This window comes from Callithrix jacchus, chromosome 7 (assembly GCF_049354715.1).
Source record: "Callithrix jacchus isolate 240 chromosome 7, calJac240_pri, whole genome shotgun sequence".
NCBI classification, from domain to species: domain Eukaryota; kingdom Metazoa; phylum Chordata; class Mammalia; order Primates; family Cebidae; genus Callithrix; species Callithrix jacchus.
In genome coordinates, this window is record NC_133508.1 from 62,874,104 (window position 1) to 62,899,632 (window position 25,529).

At 43.6% G+C, this 25,529-nt stretch overlaps 1 protein-coding gene and 1 pseudogene across 13 annotated transcripts in view; one reads left to right on the forward strand and one right to left on the reverse strand.

Moving 5' to 3' along the window:
* The first annotated feature begins 1,651 nt into the window (after positions 1–1,651).
* Positions 1,652–25,529, forward strand: part of CEP85 (centrosomal protein 85) — a 48,236-nt gene continuing 24,358 nt past the window's right edge. For 2 of the 13 annotated variants that reach the window (XM_009000694.6, XM_078330801.1), the window contains exons 1-3: positions 8,872–9,003; positions 14,391–14,461; positions 19,506–19,658. In XM_009000694.6, coding sequence (XP_008998942.4) covers positions 14,407–14,461; positions 19,506–19,658 — 208 coding nt within the window. In that variant the 5' untranslated portion in view covers positions 8,872–9,003; positions 14,391–14,406. Of the gene's footprint in view, positions 1,809–2,065; positions 2,344–2,781; positions 2,815–4,177; positions 4,380–8,871; positions 9,004–9,177; positions 9,453–14,390; positions 14,462–19,505; positions 19,659–25,529 lie in introns of those variants that run through there. The other 11 variants (XM_002750462.7, XM_078330803.1, XM_078330798.1 and 8 more) reach the window with 10 other exon arrangements.
* LOC118155214 (nuclear transport factor 2 pseudogene) lies at positions 23,139–23,521 on the reverse strand (annotated as a pseudogene).

Sequence of the window (25,529 nt, forward strand, 5' to 3'; positions counted from 1 at the left end):
AAAAAGATGCTTCTATGAAGGAATACATCTGAGTTGTTTATGTAAATTACTGTGGATGGTTTCAAGGGTCCTAGGTCTGGGGATCTATGAGGTGGCACCTCACTTTTTAGGCAGACGAGGAAGAAGGCAAGCAGGTTTGCTTCTTCTGCCCTTTATTCTCTATGATTACCAGTGCTCAGTGACTGTGGGGAGGCAGAAGGTGTGGGTGAGTGTCTCTCTCTCTGGGGTTTCATGATGAGAGTTTCACTCCTGCCCCTCTCCAGATATAGCACTATCCGTGTTCTGGGCACTGGGGACACCATCATCATCTTGTGCATCTTCACAGACCCTCAGCTCTCAACTCCGCTTGAGAACAGAACAGTTCCTCTTGGCATGCCCCTCTACATGGTCCTCAAGGCCACAAGCAGTGATTCAGACCAATTTGCCCTGGTGGTCAATGAGATCTTTGCCAGTACCAACATCTCCGGGGCGGGTACCACTTTGTGAACCTACCACTTGGTGAACAAGAGGTAAGGGTTAGTCAGGCCTGGTGACCTTCTGTGAGTGCCAGACCAGCTGTTGGATTTGGCTTGTGCTGGTGCTTTTATACCCTTGAGCACAGATTGTGTCACTCTTCTTGGTATCCCTGGCATGCAAACGCTGGAAGAAAGTAAGTGCTGGGTGAATGTTTCTTGAATAATACTATCATTCCCATTTTGAAGATAAGTAAATTAAGGCTCAGAGATTAAAGCATGCCCAAGATCCTGCAGCCAACAAGTAACATGCATTTCTTTTATTATTTGTTCAAACAAGTACTGAGGACCTACAATGATAAAACTAAAAAACAAAGACACAACATTTCAGAATGCTATATATATGTTATATATTGGGCATTCATTATATTTAGTAGCCAATAATATCTAATACTGACATAGCATTGACTCTACGCCAGGCAGTTTGAATCACTTAATTCATTTAAGCCTCACAACACACTCTACGAGATATATTTTCATTCAGTTTCATTATAGAGAAACTGAGGCTCCGTTCACACAGTTAATAAGTTGCAGATCTTGCTAAGTGTTGGGAACACAGAGACCATAAATTCAAGCTCTTCCTCAACATTTTTGGGAAGAAGTTGGGTCTCCAGACTTCTAGGTCATATTTTATTAACAAGGCTTCACAGAGCACAGGAAATCATTTATTACCCTATTTATTACTCCAAACAACCCTATGAAGTATTATTTCCCCCACTTTACAGCTCAGAGAATAAGAGAGGACTCCGAGTTTAGGCGACTTCACCCAGGACACACCATCGGTCTCCAGAGTCCAGGCTCTGAAACACACCATGCCAAACCTGTCCTCGCCTGTTATTCCTCCTTTGTCAGGAGGAAATAGAACCCATGATTAAGGGTGTGGGCGAGCGCTGGTGCTGCTCCCTGCACAACCTTGGGCAGGGTTCTCTTTGAACCTCAGTTTGAGCCTCGGTTTCTTCATCTTTAAAAAGCGGGTGGCAAAAGTATTGCCTTCTTCACAGGATAGGTCAGGATGAAACGCAACAATTCATGTAAAGTTGTCACCTCTGCACCTATACAAGCAAACGTAAAAAGGGCGCAACGGTGCTTGTCCATCGGCACCGCAGGCCAGTGACGCTGCCCTCTCTCCACAGCTGCCCAGTCAGCAACCGGCTGCTCCACGACCTGCGGGTCAATGGGGCCTCTCTGGAGGTGACGCTGGCCTTCAGCCTGATCCGCTTCTCGACCAGCGATACACTCTACCTGCACGGCCGAGTGACCCTGTGTGACACGCGGGCGAGACGCCAGTGCCAACCAGTAAGCGGGCAGTCCCAGGGCCTCCTGAGCAGCCGCCGCAGTCTCGCCTGCAAGACAGTTCCCGCGGGGCAGGCCGGGTAGCCGGACTCCCAGCAGTGCCGTCGTCACAGAAGCGAGGCTGAGGCGGGGCCTGGGGGGACGGCGGTGCTGGAGACAGGGCAGTCCCTCCGGGGGCGGGGCTTGTTGAAGACGGGGCGGGATTTTGAAGATCTAGGTCTTGTGGATTGGTGAATTCACATGGGGGCGGGGAGGGAGGTGGGGCTACTGCCTGGCTGGCCTTGAGACCCTTGTGCTGGCGTCGCCCAGAGACCTGGAGTCAGAAGAACTCGCCTGGGAGGGATCGCTCCCGAACGCGGCAGGGCCTGGAGCCCGGCGGCAGCTGGATAGTATTTGGGCCCATCCGAATAAGCGGTAACTGGATCATTTCCGGGGCCTCCCTGACTCCACTTCCAGAGCCTCCCTACCGACCTGCTCTGAGACTCCGACCCGTCACCAAGTCCCCTCCTTCCTTCATGCCCTCCACTCTTCCCTAAATGCAAGTATTCCCGAGCCCATGTCCTCCTCGGCTTTCCCTCTGCTCTCTTCACCGAGTCCTGGTTTTACTCATGAAACTTCGATTCTGAGCCTTCTCTGCCTGTCTCCTTCCATTCTCACCTTTCCTGTCACATCAGATCACTCTTTCTCCCAGGCTGTCCCTCGTGCCAACCTTTCTCTTGGTAAACCTTCCTTACTGATCTAGAAACAGTCTCTCCCTTCTTTCTATTCCATAACGGTCCTTCAAAACTCCAACCCTCTCGGGAAAGCCCGTCTTCCACTAAGTCCATTCTTCGAAGAGGCAGAAGGTCCATCATCACACCCAGTTTCAAAGAGACAAGGCCCTTTGCCCAATCTTGATAAAATGATGGGAGAATGCTAGCCTCGTCCTGCCAGGATGGCCACCTTAAGTTCAATCTCTCTTTCTATGTGGTTTCAGAGTCCAGTGCCTTCAGCAGCAGAAGCTGGGCAGGTTGGTACAAAGAGATTGCTGTGATGAAGTTCTCATGGTTGCACCAGGGTCTGAGGGTGCACACTTGGTCCTGGCAGGTGGGGGTTTTTGCTGTTGTTTCTGCTCAACTCTATCTGACCTGAGAGAAGTCAGTTAACCTCTACTTGTTTATTTATTTATTTAGAGACAGAGCCTCACTCTGTTGCTCAGGCTGGAGTGCAGTGGCACAATCTCGGCTCACTGCAACCTCCGCCTCCCAGATTCAAGGCATTCTCCTGCCTCTGCCTCCTGAGTAGCTGGGATAACAGGCACGAGCCACCATGCCCCGCTAATTTTTGTACTTTTAGTAGAGGCGGGGTTTCACCATGTTGGCCAGGCTGATCTTGAACTCCGGACCTCAGACAATCAGCCTGCCTCAGCCTCCCATAGTGCCGGGATTACAGGCATGAGCCATTGTGCCCAGCAGCTAACCTCTTTGAATCTCAGCTTCTTGGGTCTCAGCAGTACGTGGCACTTGTCATTGTAGGGCTGGTGGTTTAACCATCAGAATCTGAGACTATCCTGAAATGATTGAAAAATTCAAGATATAGGGAAAAGCTGGTAGGAGGTGAAAATTCAAGATACAGGCCATGCAGTGGCTCACACTTGTAGTCCCAGGATTTTGGAAGGCTGAAGTGGGAGGATTGGTTGGGGCCAGGAGTTTGACACCAGCCTGAACAACACAGCAAGACCCTGTCTCTATAAAAAAGTTAAAAATTAGCTGGGCACATGCTTGTAATCCTAGCTACTTGAGAGGCTGAGGCAGGAGGATCACTTGAGCCCAGGAGTTTGAGGGTGCAGTGAGCTATGATGGCACCACTGAACTGCTGCCTAGGAGACCGAGTGAGACCTTGTCAAAAGAAAGAGAAAGAAAGAAAAGAAAGAAAATTAAATTCAGAATTCTCAAAAAGGAAAGAAAGAAGGAAAGAAAACTGCTGCCTAGGAGACAGAGTGAGACCTTGTCAAAAGAAAGAAAGAGAAAGGAAGGAAAGAAAATTAAATTCAGAATTCTCAAAAAAGAAAGAAAAGAAGGAAAGAAAGAAAGATAGATGAAATAAAGAAAGAAAGAAAAAATTAAATTCCGAATTCAAGATACAGAGCCAGACAGGTAACAAGGACAGGTGAAGAAGGCAGAACAGGGTCCATACTGAACACAGACAGAATGCCTCTCTTCCCCATCCTTCCCACCCCCAATTTAACTTGCAAACAGTCAGTCCTGAGAAAGCTGGTCGAATGAATGGATTTCTAAATATTCCCTAAAGGGGGAATACCTAAATCTAAAAAGTTTCCCCTGATCTCAATGACACCTAATTCTGTTTTACAATTATTTCTTTCTTTCCTGCAGGAGCCTGGATGGCCATCTTTCTTCTGATGGTGATAGGCTGGATGCTGGGATAGAAGCCTGACACCTTCTCGAACCCTAGTCCTTGGCCTCTAGTTTACTTGCTTGAGGCAAAGGTGAAGTGGAGGAAGATTTGGGGAGAGCAAGTATCCCTCTTATTGTTAGGGACCAGAGATGTTGGGCGTGCAGATTAAACCAACATCTGGTAAGGAGTGTGGCTGCTCAGCCTTAGGCTATGCTTCCTCAACCCACCTTCTCTTCCCATCTCTGGAACTCTTCAAGAGGGAGATTGAGTTACTCAACATGATATGGGGAGGTGCAGAGGGTATGCCTAAGAAACAGCAGGGAATTCTACTTTGTTTGATTCCTTTCTGTATAATTTCATAATGAGGGGATTGAGGATGGCAGGGAGAAGTCACTTTATTCTGTATTTCTCCATATGTAAAATGAAAGAGTTTGCACTAATTAATGATCTCCGCTTCAACATGGGGACTCTATGACTCTCATTCCAGGGAAAGTTCCTGGGCTAAGGCCAGCTGGCCCTAAGTCTCCTTTCTTTTTTTCTGCGAAATGGGCACAAACTATTCAATTTCAGAATGAGGATAAATGTATACACACACTATTATCCAAGCCTCCTTCTCCTGCCCCTTCATTATTTCTGACCTCATTAGCTCCCCCTTCCTAGTAGAGGGTGAATATGGCAGCAGTGTTTGTGTGAATATCATTCCTTTATTCCAGAACAGGTTGGAATCTGTTATGTACCTGTTAACTGTATTAGGCCTGGGGGATTCAACAGTACTCAAGACACAGTCTTTGACCTTATAGAGAGGACAGTTGAGTTTGGGGAGTAGGTAGTGAGGACCAGGAAGTAAGACAGACTTTATAAGTTGGCAGAGGTGGGACCTATCCATAAGGTAGAATTTCACAAAAACACAGGAAGACTCTGTGCCTTCTTTTGCTGTTTTGTTTTTGAAATACACTTTTTAAAATTAATGTCCATGATTACTTTAGAAATTAATTTCCTGGGGGAAAACAGCAGTACAAGCAACACAATAAAAGTTAAATTTGGCCGGGCACAGTGGCTCACACCTGTAATCCCAACACTTTAGAAAGCCAAGGCGTGCCACATAACTTGAGCCCAAGAGTTTGAGACCAGTCTGGGCAACACAGGAAGACCCCTTCTCTATAAAAAAGTCTAAAACTTAGCCAGGCATGGTGGTGTGTGCCTGTAGTTCCAGCTAGTCGGGAGGCTGAGGTGGAAGAATCACCTGAGCCCAGGAGGTCAAGGCTGCAGTGAGCTGTGTTCCTGCCACTGTACTCCAGTCTGGGTGATAGTAAGACCTTGTCTAAAAAAAAAAAAAAAAAAAGCTAAATTTAGTTTAAATTTAATAGTCTTAATATTTCATTTGCAGGAACATTTTGTTATCTTTAATGCTTTAACAGCTCCTGAAAAAAATTATGTCAAATGGTCAATCCATATTATTTTTTCATGCACATCAAAGTCACACATTTATTAAATCATCATACAATTAATTAGATTTCATTGTGAATTCATATTGATTTTATAGGTCTGCAGTAGACTGTTTAAACAGCCCTGCTAAGGCATTAGCCCTTGTCGTTATTTAAAATCTATCCTGGCTAGGCACGGTGACTCATGCCCATAATTCCAGCATTTTGGGAGGCTGTGGTGGGTAGATCACCTGAGGTCAGGAGTTTAAGACCAGCCTAGCCAAAATAGTGAAACCTGTTTCTACTAAAAATATAATAATTTGCTGGGCATGGTTGTGGATGCCTGTAATCCCAGCTACTCGGGAGGCTGAGGCAGGAGAATCACTTGAACCCAGGAGGCAGAGGTTTGCAGTGAGCTGAGATCATGCCATTGCACTGTATCCTGGGGGACAGAGCAAAACTCTGTCTCAAAAATAAATAAATACATAAATAAATAATAAATAATATATCCTGAGAGAAGAAGGGAAGTAGAAAAAATATATACATATATATCTTGAAGGATAAAGACAAAATATTGACTATGCTCTGCTTAAGTATCTCAAAAAGAAAATAGAATGAAATACAATTAAGTAAACAGGGAAGCTATTGAATTTAAACTAAATTAGTTGACCATGTTAAGGAAGCCTCAGTGCAGTGTAACAATAGACGCTTATAAAATAATCCACCAGAAAACACAATGCATATGAAAGTGCTAACTCTAATTATATGATTGTAACTAAGTTGCAATTCATTTTTTATTAAACTGAGGTGGGTCACATCTGGCCTAATCCTGTCCTTTTTCAGTCATTAAGTCATAGTGTCCTGTGATATGAATCCACTATAACAAAGAAAAAAGAAAGAAAAAAAAGTCATAATGTACTTGATATATTTTATTAAAATATTCATTGATATGTTTTGACTGTGTCCCTACCCAAATCTCATCTTGTCATTCCCATCATCTCCATGTGTCATGGGAGGGACCTGATGGGAGGTAATTTAATCATGGAGGCGGTTGCCCTCATGCTGCTATCATGATAGTGAGTTCTCACGAAATCTGATGGTTTTATATTTCCCCTTTTTGCTGGGCATTTCTCCTTGCTGCCACCACGTGAAAATGGATGTGTTTGCTTCCTCTTCTGCCATGATTGTAAGTTTCCTGAGGCCTCCCCAGCCCTGTGGAACTGTGAGTCAATTAAACCTCTTTCCCTTATAAATTACCTAGTGTCAGGGATGTCTTACTCAGTGAACATTAGTCTGCTCTCACGCTGAGAATAGATTAATACATCCAGCAAGTCTTTTAAAAACAATAAAGTGGTGAGGTGCAGTGGCTCATGCCTGTAATCCCAGCACTTTGGGAGGCTGAGGCAGGCAGATCACAAGGTCAGGAGTTTGAAACCAGCCTGGCCAATATGTTGAAACCCTGTCTCTACAAAAAATACAAAAATTAGTGGGGCATGATGGTGTGCACCTGTAGTCCTGGCTATTCAGGAGGCTGAGGCAGGAGAATCGCTTGAACCCAGGAGGCAGAGGTTGCAGTGAGCCAAGATTATGCCACTGCACCCCAGCCTGGGTGACAGTGAGACTCCATCTCAAAAAAAAAAAAAAATGGAAGCCTTTCAACTTTTTCTGACTAATACTTCCTCTTTTTGTTTTGAGATGGAGTCTTGCTCTGTTGTCCAGGCTGTAGTGCAGTGATCTTAGCTCACTACAACTTCTCCTCCTGGGTTCAAGCAATTCTCCTGCCTCAGCCTCCCCAGTACCTGGGATTACAGGTGCCCACCACCACACCTGGCTAATTTTTGAATTTTTAGTAGAGACAGGGTTTTATCATGTTGGCCACAGGATAGTCTCGAACTCCTGACCTTAAGTGATCCACCTGCCTCGGCCTCCCAAAGTGCTAGGATTACAGGCAGGAGCCACTGTGCCTGGCCAAGACTAACACTTTCTAGCTTGTAAAAGCCTTTAATAGAAGCTTCTCGTTCTAATTTCATATCATACTCAAGTTCATTTTCATTATCCATTAAATCTGCTATCTTCTGTCTCCTATGTTCTTACCTTAAAATACTAAAAGAGAGCCGGCGCGGTGGCTCATGCCTGTAATCCCAGCACTTTGGGACGCTGAGGCAGGCAGATCATAAGATCAGGAGTTCGGGACCAGTCTGGCCAATATGGTGAAACCCCATCTCTACTAAAAATACAAAAATTAGCTGGGTGTGGTAGCAGACGCCTGTAGTTCCAGCTGCTCAGGAGGCTGAGGCAGGAGAAACCCTTGAACCCGGGAGGTGGAGGTTACAGTGAGCCGAGATCTCCCCACTGCACTCCAGACTGGGCAATAGAGGGAAACTCCATCTCAAAAAAAAAAAAAGACTGAAAGAGCGGGCAGAGGATACAACCTTGGAGCACATCCCTAGGGTCCTTCCTCTATAGTGACTTTTATTCAGCAATGCACTCTCTTTGGTACTTAAAGCTAAGAAATCATGCAACTTTTTCTTTCCTCCACACAACTTTTTAATGTCTCTCCCTCCCAAGTCAGGTTTCTAGATACCCAAAATTTCACTATCCAGGATTCATTCTTTTGGCTGGTGGTTCTGTTCACTTTTGAAACAATTTTCCAGTCTGACTCTTCAAGCGCATATTAATGCAAATAGACTTAACGGTTCCTCTTCCTGGGGACCAACTTTGGGGAGGGAGGCGGGACTGATCCTTTACCCTTCAACCTGAACACTGGTCCCAGGCTGACCACTGCCTCCAACCCAAACCAAGCCCTGACCCTGACTAGTCAATGACCCAGGCCACACGCTAACTCCCGGTCACAACCTGGACCCTTGCTTCAGGTGGGAGAACTGATAGATGGGCGTTGGAATGGAAGGAGCAGGAGGACGGTTGAGTTGATTCTCCGGTCCGCGGGCCGCCAGCTTCCCAACCTGCACAGGCCCAGCAGGCCCCTCCAGGTCTAGGCGGTGCGCAGGCTCCACCTATAGGCAAAACGCTGCAAGGGGCAGAGAAGGAGCCAAGCGGTGGCGGGGTCATGCGCAAAAAGATCCGTCCCGCTCTCTTGAGACTAGGGTAGTGTGCGGGGGAGGGACACCGGCCTGGCTCGACTGCCGATTGGTCAGAGTCAGCCGGAAAGGGGCGGGAAGCCGGCACGGCTCGACTCCCGATTGACCAGAGGCGGGCAGAACTGGGTGGGGCCGGACGACGCGCGCTCTGTGGCGCGCGACCTCGCGGGCGTGCAACGGCCGTTAGAGGAGCTGAGGGAGGGAACCGCCGCCCACCGCAGACGTGGTGATTACAGTCAGTGTTCCCGAGTGAGGGATTTCGCCGTCCGCTTTCAGGCCCGCGTAAGTTTTCCTCCCTCGGGAGCGCCCGTCCTAGTGGCCGACTTAATCTCTTCTCCCATAGCCCGGGCGAAGCCTCAGACGCTCTCCAACTGCCTCCGTGAGGGGCCGGCGAGAGCAAAGCGCATGCGCCTCCGCTCCGAAACCAGTGCCCCTGCACACGCCCTCTCGCGTCCTAGTCTCCTCACTTCTCCCGCTGCCTTGCTTTGCCCTCCGTGGTTCACCCCAGTGCAGTCGCTTTACCTGAGTGCCAGGCCCTGTGCCGGTAGCAAGGGACACAACGGGCGGCGCGTTCCTTGCCCTCGTGGAGCGCACAGCCCTGGGAGGGGAGTCGCCGTTAAGTGGGGTAATCCCTCGGCGTGCAGTGAGGATAGGGTGGAGAAATCTTACAAAGAGCACAAAACAGAAGGCGCGGATCTAGTCGGAGAGGTCAGGGAGCCCTCCCCGAAGAGGTGAAGTTTGAGCTGAGTTTGGAACCGAGAGCACTTGCGGGGTGGGGGGGGAACCTTACCCCAGTACTTTCAGCAGGGGTGATTTTGCTTCCCTGGGGACATGGGTCGATGTCTGGAAACATTTTTTGATAGTCACAGCTGCAGGGCTTGCTACTGGCATCTAGTGCGAAGAAGCCAGGGATGCTGCTACACAGCCTACCGTGTACAGGACATCCCCCACAACAAAGAAAAATCCCCCAAAATGTCTGTAGGACGGAAGGCGAGGAAACCTCCTTTAGCAAGAAGGAGCTGGTGCTTTGATGGAACTGCAAGTTTAGTGTGTTCAGGTTTGTTTGTTCAACGGTGTACTCAGCGCTTATGTCAGTCAATGAGAGGGATCAGAACCACGTTTGTCCTTTACCACCAGTATATTCCCAACACGTGGCTCAGAGCCAGGCGCATAGTAGGCACGCAATGAGTTTCGGCTGATGAATTGAACACTGGGATAAGTAGGAGGGAATGGTGATACAAGGATGATGAAGCTAGCCAGGCCTCATTTACTTGTCCTCAGACCTTGGGTGCCTTATAATGATCTGGTGGTTTTGCATGTCTCACTTTTCTTTGTAGAGGCGGCAACTTGTTGTCAAGAATTTGGCTTCTCTTTGACAAGGTTTACTGAATGATCAAGGCGGTGAAATAGTGTGATGGTGTGAGATTCTTCACGTGTCTGTGTCAGCTGTCTGTGTATCCCTTCAAATCCTCTCTTGTCTTGATGTGGTTCTCTTAACAGCTGCCAAGCATGATGTTCCACACTTAGATAGTAATTATTACAGGGGAGAAATAAGGCAGTCAGAATCTAATTCTTGGGTAGCAACTTGGGGAAATAAAGCCTAGGTGATGACCAAGGATGAAGTGAAGAAATTATATGAGCTGTTGCTGCTGATATAATTGAGGCGTGCTGCTCTAGCTGTCTGAGGCAGAAACTCCAACTTGTGGTTCCATGCTTGATCTCTTTTTTTGTATTTTGTCACTTCTAGAATGCTAACTAGACTCCTGTAGCATTAGAGTACAGTCCTGGCTTTGAAGCCTCTTCCTAGCTGTGTGACCTTCACTACTCTAAACCTTTATTTTCTTATCCATAAAATGAGGGTAATAGGGACTGCTTCATAGGGTTGATGCGAGCATTAAATATGACACATGATACTTAAAAAGTGTTTAACACAGTGTTTGATAGGTAGTAAGTGCAGAATACATATTAAATTTGTTGAATGAGTATTTCTGTAGTTTAAAGGGCTTTGAAGATAGAAACCAACCCTATTGGATGCTTTTTCTTTTTCCCCTGTCTGCCTCTATTCACTGACTTTCTAAGCATTATAATTGGTTCTGTTACTTCTTGTACATTCATTTCTCTCATTTTTATCCCAGGAAATTTCTGCCTCCTTCAGTTGTCTCAAAAATTTCCACCAGTAGCTCACCTAATTCTGAACTTAGTTGGAAAAAGTCAAGAATGATTTATTCTGTATTGTTTTACTCCTTATGGAGTTTCTTTTTTGAGATATTTGTTGTCAATGAAGGTCAGACTCTAAAATATTTGAAGAAATTTATTCTGAGCCACATATGAGTAACCAGTGGCCCCTGACACACAGCCCTCAGGTGATTCTGATAATGTGTGCTGTGGTTTTAAACATTTTAGGGAGACATGAGACATCAATCAAATACATGTAAGATTTACATTGATCTGGAAGGGCAAGACAGTTCTTAGAGGGTGGTGGCTTCCAGCTGGTAGGTAGATTTCCAAATTTTCTGATTGGCAGTTGGTTGAAAGAGTTATTTTCAGAAAGGAATGTCTGGATTAAGGGATTGTGGATACCAAAGTTTTATCAAGCAGATGAAACATCCAGATAGCAGACTTTAGAGAGAATAGATTGTAAATGTTTCTTATCAGACATTTGTGTTAATGTTAACGCTTTTCCTGAATTCCAAAAGGGAGGAAGGTGTAATAAGGTGCATAGGACTCCACCACAATCATGACCTTAACAGGTTTTTCAGGTTAACTTTGGAATGCCCTTGGCCAAGGGGAGGGGTCCATTCAGATGGTTGGGGGTGACTTAGAATTTTATTTTCGGCTTATATCACATATCATAAAGTTTAATTTTATATGTGTACAATTCAGAGGTTTTTAATATATTGGCAAGGTTGTTTAGTTAGTCATCACTATCTAATCCCAGAACATTTTGATCACCCTGAAAAGAAATGCTGTATCCATTGGCAGTCACTCCCTGTTCTCCTACCCTCCCTCTTCTCAGTACCTTGCAATCACTAATCTGTGTCTCTGTGGATTTGCCTATTCTGACATTTCATATACATAGGATCAAGCCTTTTGTTTGGCTTCTTTGACTTTGCATAATATCTTCAGAATTCATCCATGTTGTCACATGTGTTGCTACTTCATTCCTTTTTTTTTTTTTTTTTTTTTTGAGACAGATTCTTGCTCTGTTGCAAGGTTGGAGTGCAGTGGCACAATCTCAGCTCATTGCAGTCTTTGCCTCCTGTGTTCAAGCAATTCTCCTGCCTCAGCCCCCTGAGTAGCTGGGATTACAGGTGCACACCACCACACTGAGCTAATTTTTGTATTTTTGGTAGAGACAGGGTTTCACCATGTTGGCCAGGATGGTCTTGATGTCCTGACCTTGTGATCCGCCTGCCTTGGCCTCCCAAAGTGCTTATAGGGGATTATAGGCGTGAGCCACTGGCCTCCTTTTATTGCTGAAATATTCTGTTTTGGATATACCACATTTTATGGATCCATTCATTAGTTGATGGATATTTGTGTTGTTTCCACTTTTTGGCTATTTTAAAGAATGCTGCTATGAACATTCTTATTGAAGCTTTTGTGAAACATGTTTTCATTTCTCTTGGGTATATACCTCAAGAGTGGAATTGCTGAGTTGTAGCATAACTGGGAGTTCTCCTTCTGTCAACCTGTTTTCAATTTGTTTGAATTTGGAAACGTCTTAGAATCCAATGGGCCTAGGCCGGGCGTGGTGGCTTATGCCTGTAATTTCGGTACTTTGGGAGGATGAGGCAGGTGGATCACGAGGTCAGGAGTTTGAGACCAGTCTGGCCAACATGGTGAAACCACATCTCTACCAAAAATACAAAAAAAAATTAGCTGATGTAGTGGTGTGTGCCTATAATCCCAGCTACTTGGGAGTCTGAGGCAAGAGAACTGCTGAACCCAGAAGTCAGAAGTTGCAGTGAGTCAAGATCAAGCTACTGTACTCTAGCCTGGGTGGCAGAGCAAGACTGTAAAAAAAAACAGACTCCAGTAGGCCTACCATTTTGTTATCTTTTAAAGAAAGGAGTGAAGAAAAGTATTTTGATATTGACAGGAAAGGAAATCACTAGTAAGGAGGTAATTAATTCTATGTCATCATTTAATTCATTTAATCATACTTGCTATAAACTGAAGCTTTTATTACTGAACAAAGCTTCCCTCACCCAGTATGTGAAGAACTGGGATTCTAGAGGCTGATAATCCTTTCTGTTGTAAATACAGTGAATTAATAAGAGTTTGGGTTGTTGTTACTAAGAGAATACTATAGAGGTCACTAAAGTACATTAGAGAAATAGTACCATATAGTCTTCTTTTCCCTCCAGAGTTGATTTTCACCTCTAAGAATGGTGTTCTGTGAATTGTCCCAAACTCTTTTGGGGCTCCTATAAATTTAGAGTTTCTAAATTGATACTTCTTGATCTTCCATGGACTGTGCAGTGCCACTTTTGTTTATGTAAACTGCCAAGTAATAACAGCACTTAGTTTGTGTCAGACACTATTGTAAGTTAATTACAAATGAATTAACATGAATTAGGTTGTGTCGTTATCCTCATTTTTATATGAAGAAACTGAGGAACAGAGATACTAAGAAATTTGCCCAAGGTTACATGGCCAGTAAATTGGTGACTAAAAGTTTAGTGTGTTCAAGTGTATTTGTTTAGACTTCAGATCCGCTTCTGCTGAATTCTCAGCACCTTACCCCTAGTGTACTGTAAATATAAATGTTTTAAATAGTGAGAACATGGGACGAGAACTTCATGTTCCTAGCTCAGGATTGGGGTTCTACTTATGATCAAGAGTTCTTTCCATCTTTATGCATTACATGACTAACTTTAATTACTGGAAGAATTGAGAACTCTGTTTTATGTTAATCATAATCGAGGCTGTGATACTTCACTGTTGGTTTAGTTTTTTAGTTCTTTATCCACCTCATCCTGTCATCATGTCCCCATGGCTAATACGATTCATAGTAAAGTTTGTTAATTAAAGGTAGTATTTTTTAATTTTGTGAAAATCAGAGGGGTTCTAGGACCATTTGGTATTGGTCATCTCTGTTGGGTTCTAGGTTTTCTGATACTGGATTTAGGAAGAGAAGTAGGGTGGAATATTGGGAGTTACTTTGTCTTTAAAAATATCCTTAGAAGTAAAACACGTAAAAACATATTTACTCCTAAATATCCTTAGGAGTAAAACATGTAGAATACTTGAATATTCTTTTTTATTTTCTGTAGATGGAGTCTTGCTCCATTGCCCAGGCTAGGGTGCAGTGGCGTGATCTTGGCTCACTGCAACCTCTGCCTCCTGGATTCAAGCAATCCTCCTGCCTTAGCCTCCCCAGTAGCTGGGACTACAGACATGGGCCACCATGCCTGGCTTAACATTTGTATTTTTAGTAGAGACGGGGTTTCACCATGTTGGCCAGGCTGGTCTCAAACTCCTGACCTCAAGTGATCTGCCCACCTTAGCCTTCCAAAGTGCTGGGGTTACAGATGTGAGCCACCACACCCGGCCAAATACTTGAATATTCTATATGAATATTGAATATTCAGTTGAATGGGAACCGAGATATAGGGAATTAAAGATACTGCACAGAACTGACTGGTTATTCCTTCATTCTACAGGTGGCTCAGATAACTGATGGCCACGCAGGAGAAATATCCAACTGAGGGGATCTCTCACGTCACTTCACCGAGTGAGTAGTCAAACATTTTGAGTTAAATTCTGACCTTTGCTCTGTTTTTTCATATTCTTTAAGGTAAATGTTGAGCAAGCAAGCATTCACTGAAATACTGGTGCTAAAACCACAAAAATAACATGGGGCTTCATTGAATATAAAAACTGGTCTCTCTGAGGGAACAATTACTTATCTCTTGTCTTACTTGGCTTTCAACAGGATCACGTGGTTGGGAGAGGAGGACACATAAAGGATTGGAACAGAATGACTTTGGAACATAGTTCCATTTGAAATCAGAAAAACACAGCATAAATTACTGTGTTCTATGTTGTCTTTGTCATCTGCTATCCCACAAAGATTGGAATTCTTCTTTGATGCCAACAGATTCTGTTGCATTGTTACTAGAAACTCAGGAATTTATCTTTAGAATGGATTAACAAGATTTTGAAATTTCAGTAGATATATTAAGTATATACATCTTTAGTATCCATGGGGGATTGGTTACAAGACCACCTGTAGATACCAAAATTCACAGATACTTAAGTCCCTGATATAAAATTTTGTCGTATTTGCATGTAACACATACATATCCTACTATTTACCTTAAATCATCTCTAGATTATTTATATTACCCAATGCAATGTAAATGCTATGTAAATAGTTATACCATATTATTTAAGGAATAAGAAGAAAAATAAGTCTATACACATTCAGTAAGATGCCATTAAAGAAAAAAATTTGCCCCTTCCATACACACTCTCTCTCTCATGGAAGTTTTCTCTCTTCTTCTCCTTTTTTTCTCTCTCTACATAAATAAAATACCTCTTTTGCAAAAAAAAAAAAAATATTTGGTTGAATTCACACATGGAGAAACCATGGATATGGCTGAGTGCTGTGGCTCAGGCTTGTGATAATCTCAGCACTTTGGGAGTCCAAGGCAGGTGGATCACCTCAGGTCAGGAGTTCAAGATCAGCCTGACCAACATGGTGAAACCCCATGTCTACTAAAAATGCAAAAATTAGCTGGGTGCAGTGGTGCACACCTGCATTCCGAGCTACTTGGGAGGCTGAGACAGGAGAGTCACTTGAGCCCTGGAAGCAAAGGTTGAGGTGAGCCAGGATGACGCCACTGCACTCCAGTCTGGGCCACAGAGTGAGACTCTTGTCCCCCCCACAAAAAAAAGGAAAATAAAAAAAGAAACCATGGATATGAAGAGCTGACCTGACTGTGTATTAAACATGTAAATATATGTATACACTGTACAGACATATTAAGTAGATAATATATATTTCAAATAAGTAATATTTTAGAAAAATGACTTGCTGAATTCTGGGGTATTGGTATAAGAAGGGGACACATTTAATTCAACTTAGGGTATGTTTTATTTAACTTAAAAATTTCACAGTGCCTTACTCATTACAGATATTTGGTAAATGTTTGGTGTATTCTCTTAGGCATGCGACCTCGGATACAGTAGGCACCATTAGAAGCATTGGTTGAATCAATTCAAGATTCATTCAGCAAGTATTTTTAAAATATCTGCTATGTGCCATACATTCTTTTTTTTTTTTTGAGACGGAGTTTTGCTCTTGTTACCCAGGCTGGAGTGCAATGGCACAATCTCGGCTCACCGCAACCTCCGCCTCCTGGGTTCAGGCAATTCTCCTGCCTCAGCCTCCTGAGTAGCTGGGATTACAGGCATGTACCACCATGCCCAGCGAATTTTTTGTATTTTTAGTAGAGACGGGGTTTCACCATGTTGATCAGGATGGTCTCCATCTCTTGACCTCGTGATCCACCCGCCTCGGCCTCCCAAAGTGCTGGGATTACAGGTGTGAGCCACCGCGCCTGGCCGTGCCATACATTCTCTTAGGTTTGTACAGTTTCTTTTTTTGTTTTCTTTCGTATTTTATATTTTTGGCAGGAAAATTGTGTTTATTTAAAAAAAAATCTGGGCTGTGAACATGCTTCATGCTTTGAATAACTCCAAGCCAAATAGAAAGACCAATATTAAAATAGCATAACTGGTTATTTTCTTAAAAATACATAAAAAGAATCAAATGCAACAGTGTAGGAAGACAATCACCCCTGTGTCAGAAGTCACAACTTCTTCCAGATAAAGAATGTGACCCATCTGCCATATTGAATCAATATTTATTTCAGGACATGCCATGTCAAAATAAAATAAAGAGTCAACCCTTACCTTTAACAATTATATTGTATTATAAAAGCACTTTACAGCTCCATCCCATTTTTAAGTATGTTACTGGTATGTGGGCTAATGATTATCTGGAGGCATTTCTCTATTCAGATCCATGATCCAAGTGCTCTCTGAATATTGCAAGGTGACAATAAGTGGGAAATGGAGGAGGAAGAGGAAAGAGAGGGGACTAAGGTTCTCCAGTTTAAGGTTTTGTTGCAATGAGGGAATGAGGAAGTATGAAGGTATTTTTGTTGTCTTTTTATCTTTATACTGTGTTAAGTAATGCTTACAACATAAATTCAGTGGGCTCTTCCTGAGCTGTAACTCAGAAGTTTTCTTCCTGCAAAAATGTATTTACAAATGTGTTTATTATTACACAGCAATCTCACAATAACTAGTAACGATTAAAAGGGCACACTTCTAGTATATTTGTTTGCCGTGGGTTTGTACAGTTTCTGTAACAATTATGTATATAATACAGGTTTTTGGAACATAGCCTTTCCTAACAAAGCTCATTGCCTTTGATTTTTTTTTTTCTCTCTTCAGTAGTATCTCATTCAGATTAATAATGGTCTTAATAATTGATAAGGATGCTACTGATAGGCCTTGCACTGTAACACAAAAAATTTCAGCTTCTTTTATTTTTTGAGACAATCTCCCTCTATGACCCAGGCTAGAGGACAGTGGCACCATCTGGGCTCACTGCAACCTCTGCCTCCTGGGTTTAAGTGATTCGTGCCTCAGCCTCCCAAGTAGCTGGGATTACAGGTGTGCACCACCATGCCCAGCTAATTTTTTGTATTTTTAATGGAGATGGGGTTTTGTTATGTGCTCAGGCTGGTCTCAAACTCCTGAGCTCAGGTAATCTACCCTCCTCGCCTTCCCAAAGTGTTAGGATTATAGGCATAAGCCATGGTGCCCAGCCAATTTCAGCATTTAAACTTGAATTTTGAAATAAGCACAAACCTCAATATATATACCAAAATATGTTTTTAACAAATTGCTCTTTGGAATTAGGGTATGGAGTAGGTGGATAGAAAAATGGTAGTGATGAAGAATAGAAGATTAGTAGCAGTAACAGGGAGTGGTTTCCAGTAGGAAGTCAGGAAGATGGTAATAGTGGCCCTCAATATTCCTTTTTTTTTTGTTTTTGTTTTTGTTTTTTGAGACAGAGTCTTGCTCTGTTGCCAGGCGCCAAGCTGGAGTGCAGTGGTGTGATCTCGGCTCACTGCAACCTTCGCCTCCCGGGTTCAAGCAGTTTTCCTGCCTCAGCCTCCCCAGTAGCTGGGACTACAGGCGCATACCACCACGCCCAGCTAATTTTTGTATTTTTTTAAGTAGAGACGGGATTTCACCATGTTGGCCGGGATAATCTCTATCTCTTGACCTCGTGATCCACCCGCCTGGCCTCCCAAAGTGCTGGGATTACAGGCGTGAGCCACCGTGCCCAGCCAATTATAGTGGTTTTTGAAAAATAATTTAAATTTTAAGTCTTTGCTAGAATGTTAGTGAATCAAGTATTTATTGAACACTTCCTACCTACCTCCCACCAAACAGAATATTTTAAGTCAAATAAATCTCATCAGTCTTTTTGTCTTAACCTGCTCAGCAGTTTTGGTGATTTCGTCACATTGCTCTCAAGATAAAGCCCTAGGCTCTTCAGATTGACTTTCAAAACTCACTTCGATCTCAGTAGGATTTACCTATTGAGGGTACCCTGGTTCAGTGAAGCAGTTATTTTCAACTGGGGACTGGCCTGCTTATTGCCCTAGGAATCACTTGGAACTATGTGGTTATTTTCTGGTTTCACAATAATGGTGGGCTCGGTTGAGGGTTGCTGCTGGCATTCAGTAAGTGGGAACCAGGGATGCTAATTGTCACCCTTAGAATGCCAAAAGCACCATTGAGAAACTGTAAGAGGAAAGAATGGGGTTTTTGGAATCAGAAAGAACTGGGTTCAAATATTAGCCCTCATTTGTGTAAAATTGGGGTGGTAATACTTTTCAGTAAGTAGGTAGGCAAGATTATGTTTGTAAGGTGCTGGGGCTTACAGGTTTTGATATATGGCCACTGCTATTAAACATGATTCTTGGCTGGGTGTGGTGGTCACACCTGTAATCCCAGCACTTTGGGAGGCTGAGGCGGGCAGATCACAAGGTCAGGAGTTCGAGACCAGCCTGGCCGATATGGCAAAACCCCATCTCTACTAAAAATACAAAAAAAATTAGCCAGGTGTGGTGACGCATGCCTGTAGTCCCAGCTACTCAGGAGGATGAGGCAGAAGTATGGCTTGAACCCAGGAGACGGAGGTTGTAGTGAGCCGAGATCACGCCATTGCTCTCCAGCCTGGGCAACAAGAGCAAAACTCCGTCTCAAAAAAAAAAAAAAAATTAGCCAGCTCAGGCTGGGTGCCATGGCTCACGCTTGTAATCCCAGCACTTATGGGAGGCCAATGTGGGTGGATCACAAGGTCAGGAGTTCAAGACCAGCCTGGCTAAGATAGTGAAACCCCATCTCTACTAAAAATACAAAAAATTAGCTAGGTGTGGTGGTGGACACCTGTAATCCCAGCTACTCGGGAGTCTGAGACAGAGAATTGCTCAAACCCAGGAGGCAGAGGTTGCAGTGAGCCAAGATTGCACCACTGCACTCCAGCCTGGGCAACAGAATGAGACTCTGTCTCAAAAAAATAAGAGAGAGAGAATTAACTAGCTTGAGTAGCTGAAATAGGCACAGGAGAGAGAAAAGGATGGGTTGCTGCTATTCTCTTGTAGGTTTAGGTGATTTTTTTAAAAAAAGATCTGATGGGGTTACATCAGCTGGTTCACAGTAAAGGTGGGAAATGCCACTTGTTTCAGGTTCCAGTGTGATTCAGAAGGGCAATTCCCTGGGAACTGAATGGCAGACCCCAGTTATCTCTGAGCCCTTTCGGAGCCGCTTCAGCCGCTGTTCAAGCGTAGCCGACAGTGGGGACACAGCCATTGGTACATCATGTTCAGATATTGCAGAGGGTAAGTTTGTATTAATGATTTGATTACCAATAAGTATTGTCCTTTTCAGATTGCGTTTTGGGTATATTGGCATTTCCAGATTCTGCTATTTCCACAATGTTCATAAGGTCGGTCCATTTCAGTCAAGGAGTCTTTCATTCTTCTTACCCCATGCTTCTCACATCTGGTCCCTTCATCTAAATTTCTATTTTTTATCTTTTCTAAAACAACTTTTTTTTGCGGAGGGGACAGGGTCTCACTCTGTCACCCAAGTTGGAGTGCACTGGCCTGATCATGGCTCACTGCAGCCTCCCAGGCTGAGGTGATCCTCCCACCTCAGCCTCTCGGGTAGCTGGGACTACAGGTATGCACTACCATGCCTGGGTAATTTTTTTATGTTTTTATAGAGATGTAGCTGGGACTACAGGTATGCACTACCATGCCTGGGTAATTGTTTAATGTTTTTATAGAGATAGGGTTTCACCATGTTGCCCAGGCTGGTCTGGACTCCTGGACTCAATAGAACCACCTTTGCAAGGCTGAGGTTTACAGGCATGAGCCCCTTTGAAACAATTTTCTGATAGGTTAATTGACCTCAAGTCTTTCCTTCTGCTGCCAGATTATTTTTGCTGAAAGCCTAATTTCATTGTTTTCCTTTCCTGTAAATCTTCAATAACACCTATTGCTTGGGCAATAAAGTTCAGAGGCTTCAGTTCTTCTGTGATCTGTCCCTATCTTACCTACTCAAACATATTTCCTGCTGTCACCAGGTCTGAACTTACAGGCTTGTTTTTTTGTTTTGTGTTTTTTATTTTTATTTATTTATTACTTTTTTGAGATGGGTGTCCCTCTGTCACCCCGGCTGGATGGAGTGTAGTAGGGCCATCATGCTCACTGCAGCCTTAAACTCCTAGGTTCCTGAGTAGCAGGGACTACCAGCAAGAGACATCACATCCAGCTGGGTTTTTTTTTTTCTTCATTTTTTTGTAGAATTGAGGTCTTGCTATATTGCCCAGGCTGGTCTCAAACTCCTGGCCTAAAATGATCTTATTGCCTCAGCCTCCCAAAGTGCTGGAATTACAGGCAAGAGCCACCATACCCAGCTGGTTTTTGGTTTCTGATGCTGGGCTCTTTTTTTCCTTCTTTAATCTGGGCCCATGTGTGTGATGCCTCCCTCCTCTTGCCTTTCCTAGCTGTGCCGATCTTACTATTCAAGATCCAGCAAATGTCCCACAGATTTTTCCCATCCCTTGCACTCATTAGTCATATCATTCTCTTTGCATTCTTGTACCTTTATTATCTTTGCCACTTGTTTTGCACTTAAGTAACAACTGCCAGGCAGTACTTTATCAGGGTATTTTGTTTTTCCACTTAGATTGGTGAGTTCTAGAAGGCAGAGGACCTAATGATAATAATTACTGTTGATCATATGCTTTGTGATAGATACTATAAATATTTTCTGTATTATTTCACTAAAGTCCTTAAGAACCCTATGAAATGTCTTATTTCCATTTTACAGATGAGAAGCCTGAATTTAAAAGTGTTAGAATGAGTTGCTTAAAGTCACAAAACTAGTCATTTTGATTATCATATGCTGTAATTTTAAAACATTTACTCCTCAGCCACTAGGATGGATGTACTCCAAAAGATAGTAAATCCCAGCTACTTGGGAGGCTGAGGCAGGAGCATCACTTAGCCCAGGAGTTTGAGACTAGCCTGGGCAACATAGTGAGACCCTGTCTCAAAAAAAAAAAAAAAAGATAGTAAGTATTGGTTCAATCACTTTGTTACACAGGTTGTGTGTGTGACTCTATTTTTAATTCCTTTAGGAAAATACATATGTATTTCCTTTCTATGCATTATTTTTAAGTTGTAGCAGCCTTTTTGGTGAAATGTAGAGAAATGTTCTATGCATTGCTAGTAGGAATGTAAAATGTTGCAGCTGCTTTGGAAAACAGTTTGGCAGTTCCTCAAAAGGTTAAACATAGAGTTATTCATGACCCAATAGTTCTACTCCTAGAAATACCCAGGAAATATGAACACGTAAGTTTTTTTGTTTGTTTGTCAGCTTTGAGACAGAGTCTCACTCTGTCACCCAGGCTGGAGTGCAATGGCGCAATCTTGGCTCACTACAACCTCTACCTCCTGGGTTCAAATGATTCATTACCACACCTGGCTAATTTTTGTATTTTTAGTAAAGACGGGATTTCATTGTGTTGGCCAGGCTGGTCTGGAACTCCTGACCTCCAGTGATCTGCCCACCTTGGCTTCCCAAAGTGCTGGGATTACAGGCATGGGCCACTGCACCTGGCCTCTAATCTTAACTCATACATTTTGTTCATGAATCTGTTTTAGAGTCTAGTTGACAAGAATCCCTATAACTGGTATACAGTATAGTTCATTATTGCATCTTTAAACTGAATACCCATGCTTTTGATTCCACCCTGCACTAAGGTGTTTTACTTTGGAAGATTCTCGAGGGACAGAGTAGAAGTAGGTATTGAAGAGTTCAGAATGCTTTCAGCTCCTTGCAAAAGACTGAAATAGTCACTGGCGTAATTTAGACTACTGAATCTCTTCAAGTGTAGACTGAAGTGGCTGAGATTTAGTAATAGCTGAATCTACCTTTGCCTTACCCTGGCTAAAAATTAGTTGTTTTTTAGGGCAGGGAGCAGGCAGAAAATGTGGTTAAGTAGAGGAGAGATTTAGAACTATATTCTTTTTTTTTTTTTTTTTTTTGAGACAGAGTTTCGCTCTTGTTACCCAGGCTGGAGTACAATGGCACAATCTCGGCTCACCACAACCTTCGCCTCCTGGGTTCAGGCAATTCTCCTGCCTCAGCCTCCTGAGTAGCTGGGATTACAGGCACGCGCCACCATGCCCAGCTAATTTTTTGTATTTTTAGTAGAGACGGAGTTTCACCATGTTGACCAGGATGGTCTCGATCTCTTGATCTCGTGATCCACCCGCCTTGGCCTCCCAAAATGCTGGGATTACAGGCTTGAGCCACCATGCCCGGCCCTAGAACTATATTCTTAAAATGGCAAAACCCAATGTTTTTGGGAAGTGTAGCCTTCTGTAAATAAAAATCACATATCCCTTTTTTTTTGTTGTTGTTAAGATTTTTGTGGTTTTATTGTATCATGACTCATTGAAACATCTGAACAAATCAATGTCTGGGCGGTGAGGCAGCTACTTTGTCCTTCACTTCTTTGGGTTACTAGAGCAACTTGTCAGTAGATTGAGAAAAAAAAAGGATAACATTTTGCATTACTTAAGTCTTTCCAAGGCATGTGCTGGTACAACACAAACTTCTCCCATCAGATGCAACTAGTCTAGCATCCAAACATCATGCACAATACCTCGGAGGCAGCAGCACATTACACCCACTCCTGCCGTGACCCTGCTTATTTGTGCATATTTGGAGCATCTGGAGGAATGGGAATAGTATCGGAAAGAGGAGGGAGGAGGAAACAGCATGAATGCCTTACTGAGAGGAGGTCAGCTGAAGTTGTGCAGGGTGAGCCTGAACATGTCATTGGTGCAAACCCAAGCATTGTTGATGTTCTTTGATAGAAACATCTGGTGGAACCCTATAATGGGGATTTCATCCTCCTTAAGCTGGCCCACAGCCATGCTGATATGCAGCTATCTGGTGTGGGGGGATGGTCCTGCACTGTGATGCTGTGCTGGATTTTCTGGACCAGAATGCTGGACAGCTTCTCCACAATGGCAGCTTTCCCCTGGAACTGTTGTCCTTCCCACGTAAGACATGACACGTCAATGTAAATTGCGCCTAGTTGGATTCTATCATTATCCAATAACTGGTAAAAACGTTGAATGAAGCTGGATCCAGTCTGCTCCCAAATTGGCTTGTCTCTCATTCTGGAGTGTCACCCAGCCTCACAGAGACCCGAGGGGCTGGCATGATGGTGGTGGTGGTGGCAACCCAGCGCGGTCTGTGACTGACTGTCCCTTCCGCCCTATATGCTATATTTTTTAAAGAGATGGGCCTCACTGTGTTGCCTATACTGGAGTGCAGTGACTGTTCACAGGTACCATCATAGTGTACTACAGTTACCCTATGGACTCAAGTGATCCTCCTGAATTAGACTACTGAGTAACTAGGTCTACAGAGGTGCAACACCTACCTGGCTCCCATACACTAAATTGTAAATGCCTTTGAAAAATGTAGAAGGTAGAGGTCCCTTTAAAAATGAGCATTGCTATTTTGTTTCAAAATGTTCTTTTTTTTTTTTTTGAGACGGAGTTTTGCTCTTGTTACCCAGGCTGCAGTGCAATGGCATGATCTCGGCTCACCGCAAGCTCCACCTCCTGGGTTCAGCCAATTCTCCTGCCTCAGCCTCCCAAGTAGCTGGGATTACAGGCACACGCTACCATGCCCAGCTAATTTTTTGTATTTTTAGTAGAGACGGGGTTTCACCATGTTGACCAGGATGGTCTCCATCTCTTGACCTCGTGATCCACCCGCCTCGGCCTCCCAAAGTGCTGGGATTACAGGCTTGAGCCACCGCGCCTGGCCGAAAATGTTCTAAAACACAAACCAGACTTAACGGTGTAACTCAGGAGTCCCCAACTTCTGGCCCGTGGACCAGTACCAGTCCATGGCGTATTAGGACCCAGGCCACACAGTTGGAGGTAAGCAGCAGGCAAGCAAGCATTGCCCCCTGAGCTTGTGCCTTCTGTCAGATCAGTGGTGGCATTAGATTCTCATAGGAGCAAGAACCCTATTGTGAACTGTGCATGTAGGAGATTTAGGTTGCTCAGTCCTTATGAGAATCTAATGCCTGATCTGAGGTGGAACAGTTTCATTCCGAAACCATCCCCCTGACCATTGTCCGTGGAAAAATTGTGTTCCACAAAACCAGTCCTTGGTACCAAAAGGGTTAGGGACCACTGGTGTAACTCGACATTTTATAGCACAGTTAGTCTGAATCAGGCAGTTTTCTTGACATAAATAGATAAACCCAATAGATAAGTTAAAAATGTGGTCAAAGACTTCACCTTAATTTCCTAATATGCTTGGTCCATTTATCATCTATAAAAAATTAGAAAAGCCATATTCTTCGGGTCAGTTGGTACTTTTCTTCTTGGCTTTGGTTTTGGCATTATTTTGGGGTTATCTTAGTCTATTTTCTGTTACTTATAAGAGAATACCTGATTCAGTGTAACACATACAGAAAAGATGTTTGTTTTGCCCACAGTTCTGGAGACTGGGAAGTCCAAAGTCTGGCAAAGGCTTTTGTACTGCATCATAATTCATGGTAGAAAAGCAGAGACCACAAGAGTGAGCCAGACTTGTCTTTTTTTTTTTAATTTATTTTTTTTCTTTTGAGACAGAGTCTTATTCTGTCACCCAGGAGCTGGAGTACAGTAGTGCGATCTCGGCTCACTGCAACTTCTGCCCCTAAGTTCAAGTGATTCTTCTGCCTCAGCCTCCTGAGTAACTGGGATTACAGGCACCCACCATTATGCCCAGCTAATTTTTGTATTTTTAGTAGAAGTGGGGTTTCACTATGTTAGCCAGCCAGGCTGGTCTTGAACTCCTGACCTTAAATGATCCACCTGCTTCAGCCTCCCAAAGTACTGGGATTGCAGGTGTAAGCCACTTCGCCCAACCCAAATTTGCTTTTATATAACAGCCCACTCCTTTGAGAACTAACTTACTTCTGCTAATCTATATGAGGCTTCTACTTTTATGACCCATTCACCTCTTAAGAGGCCCCCACCTCTTAATACTCTTACATTGGCAATTAAGTTTCCAACAAATGAACTTTTATGGGACAGACATATTTAAACCATAGCAGGGGTTGTGGACTCAAAACTGAATTTGGTGAATCTAGAGGGAGAGTGGTGCTGTAGAGGGAGAAT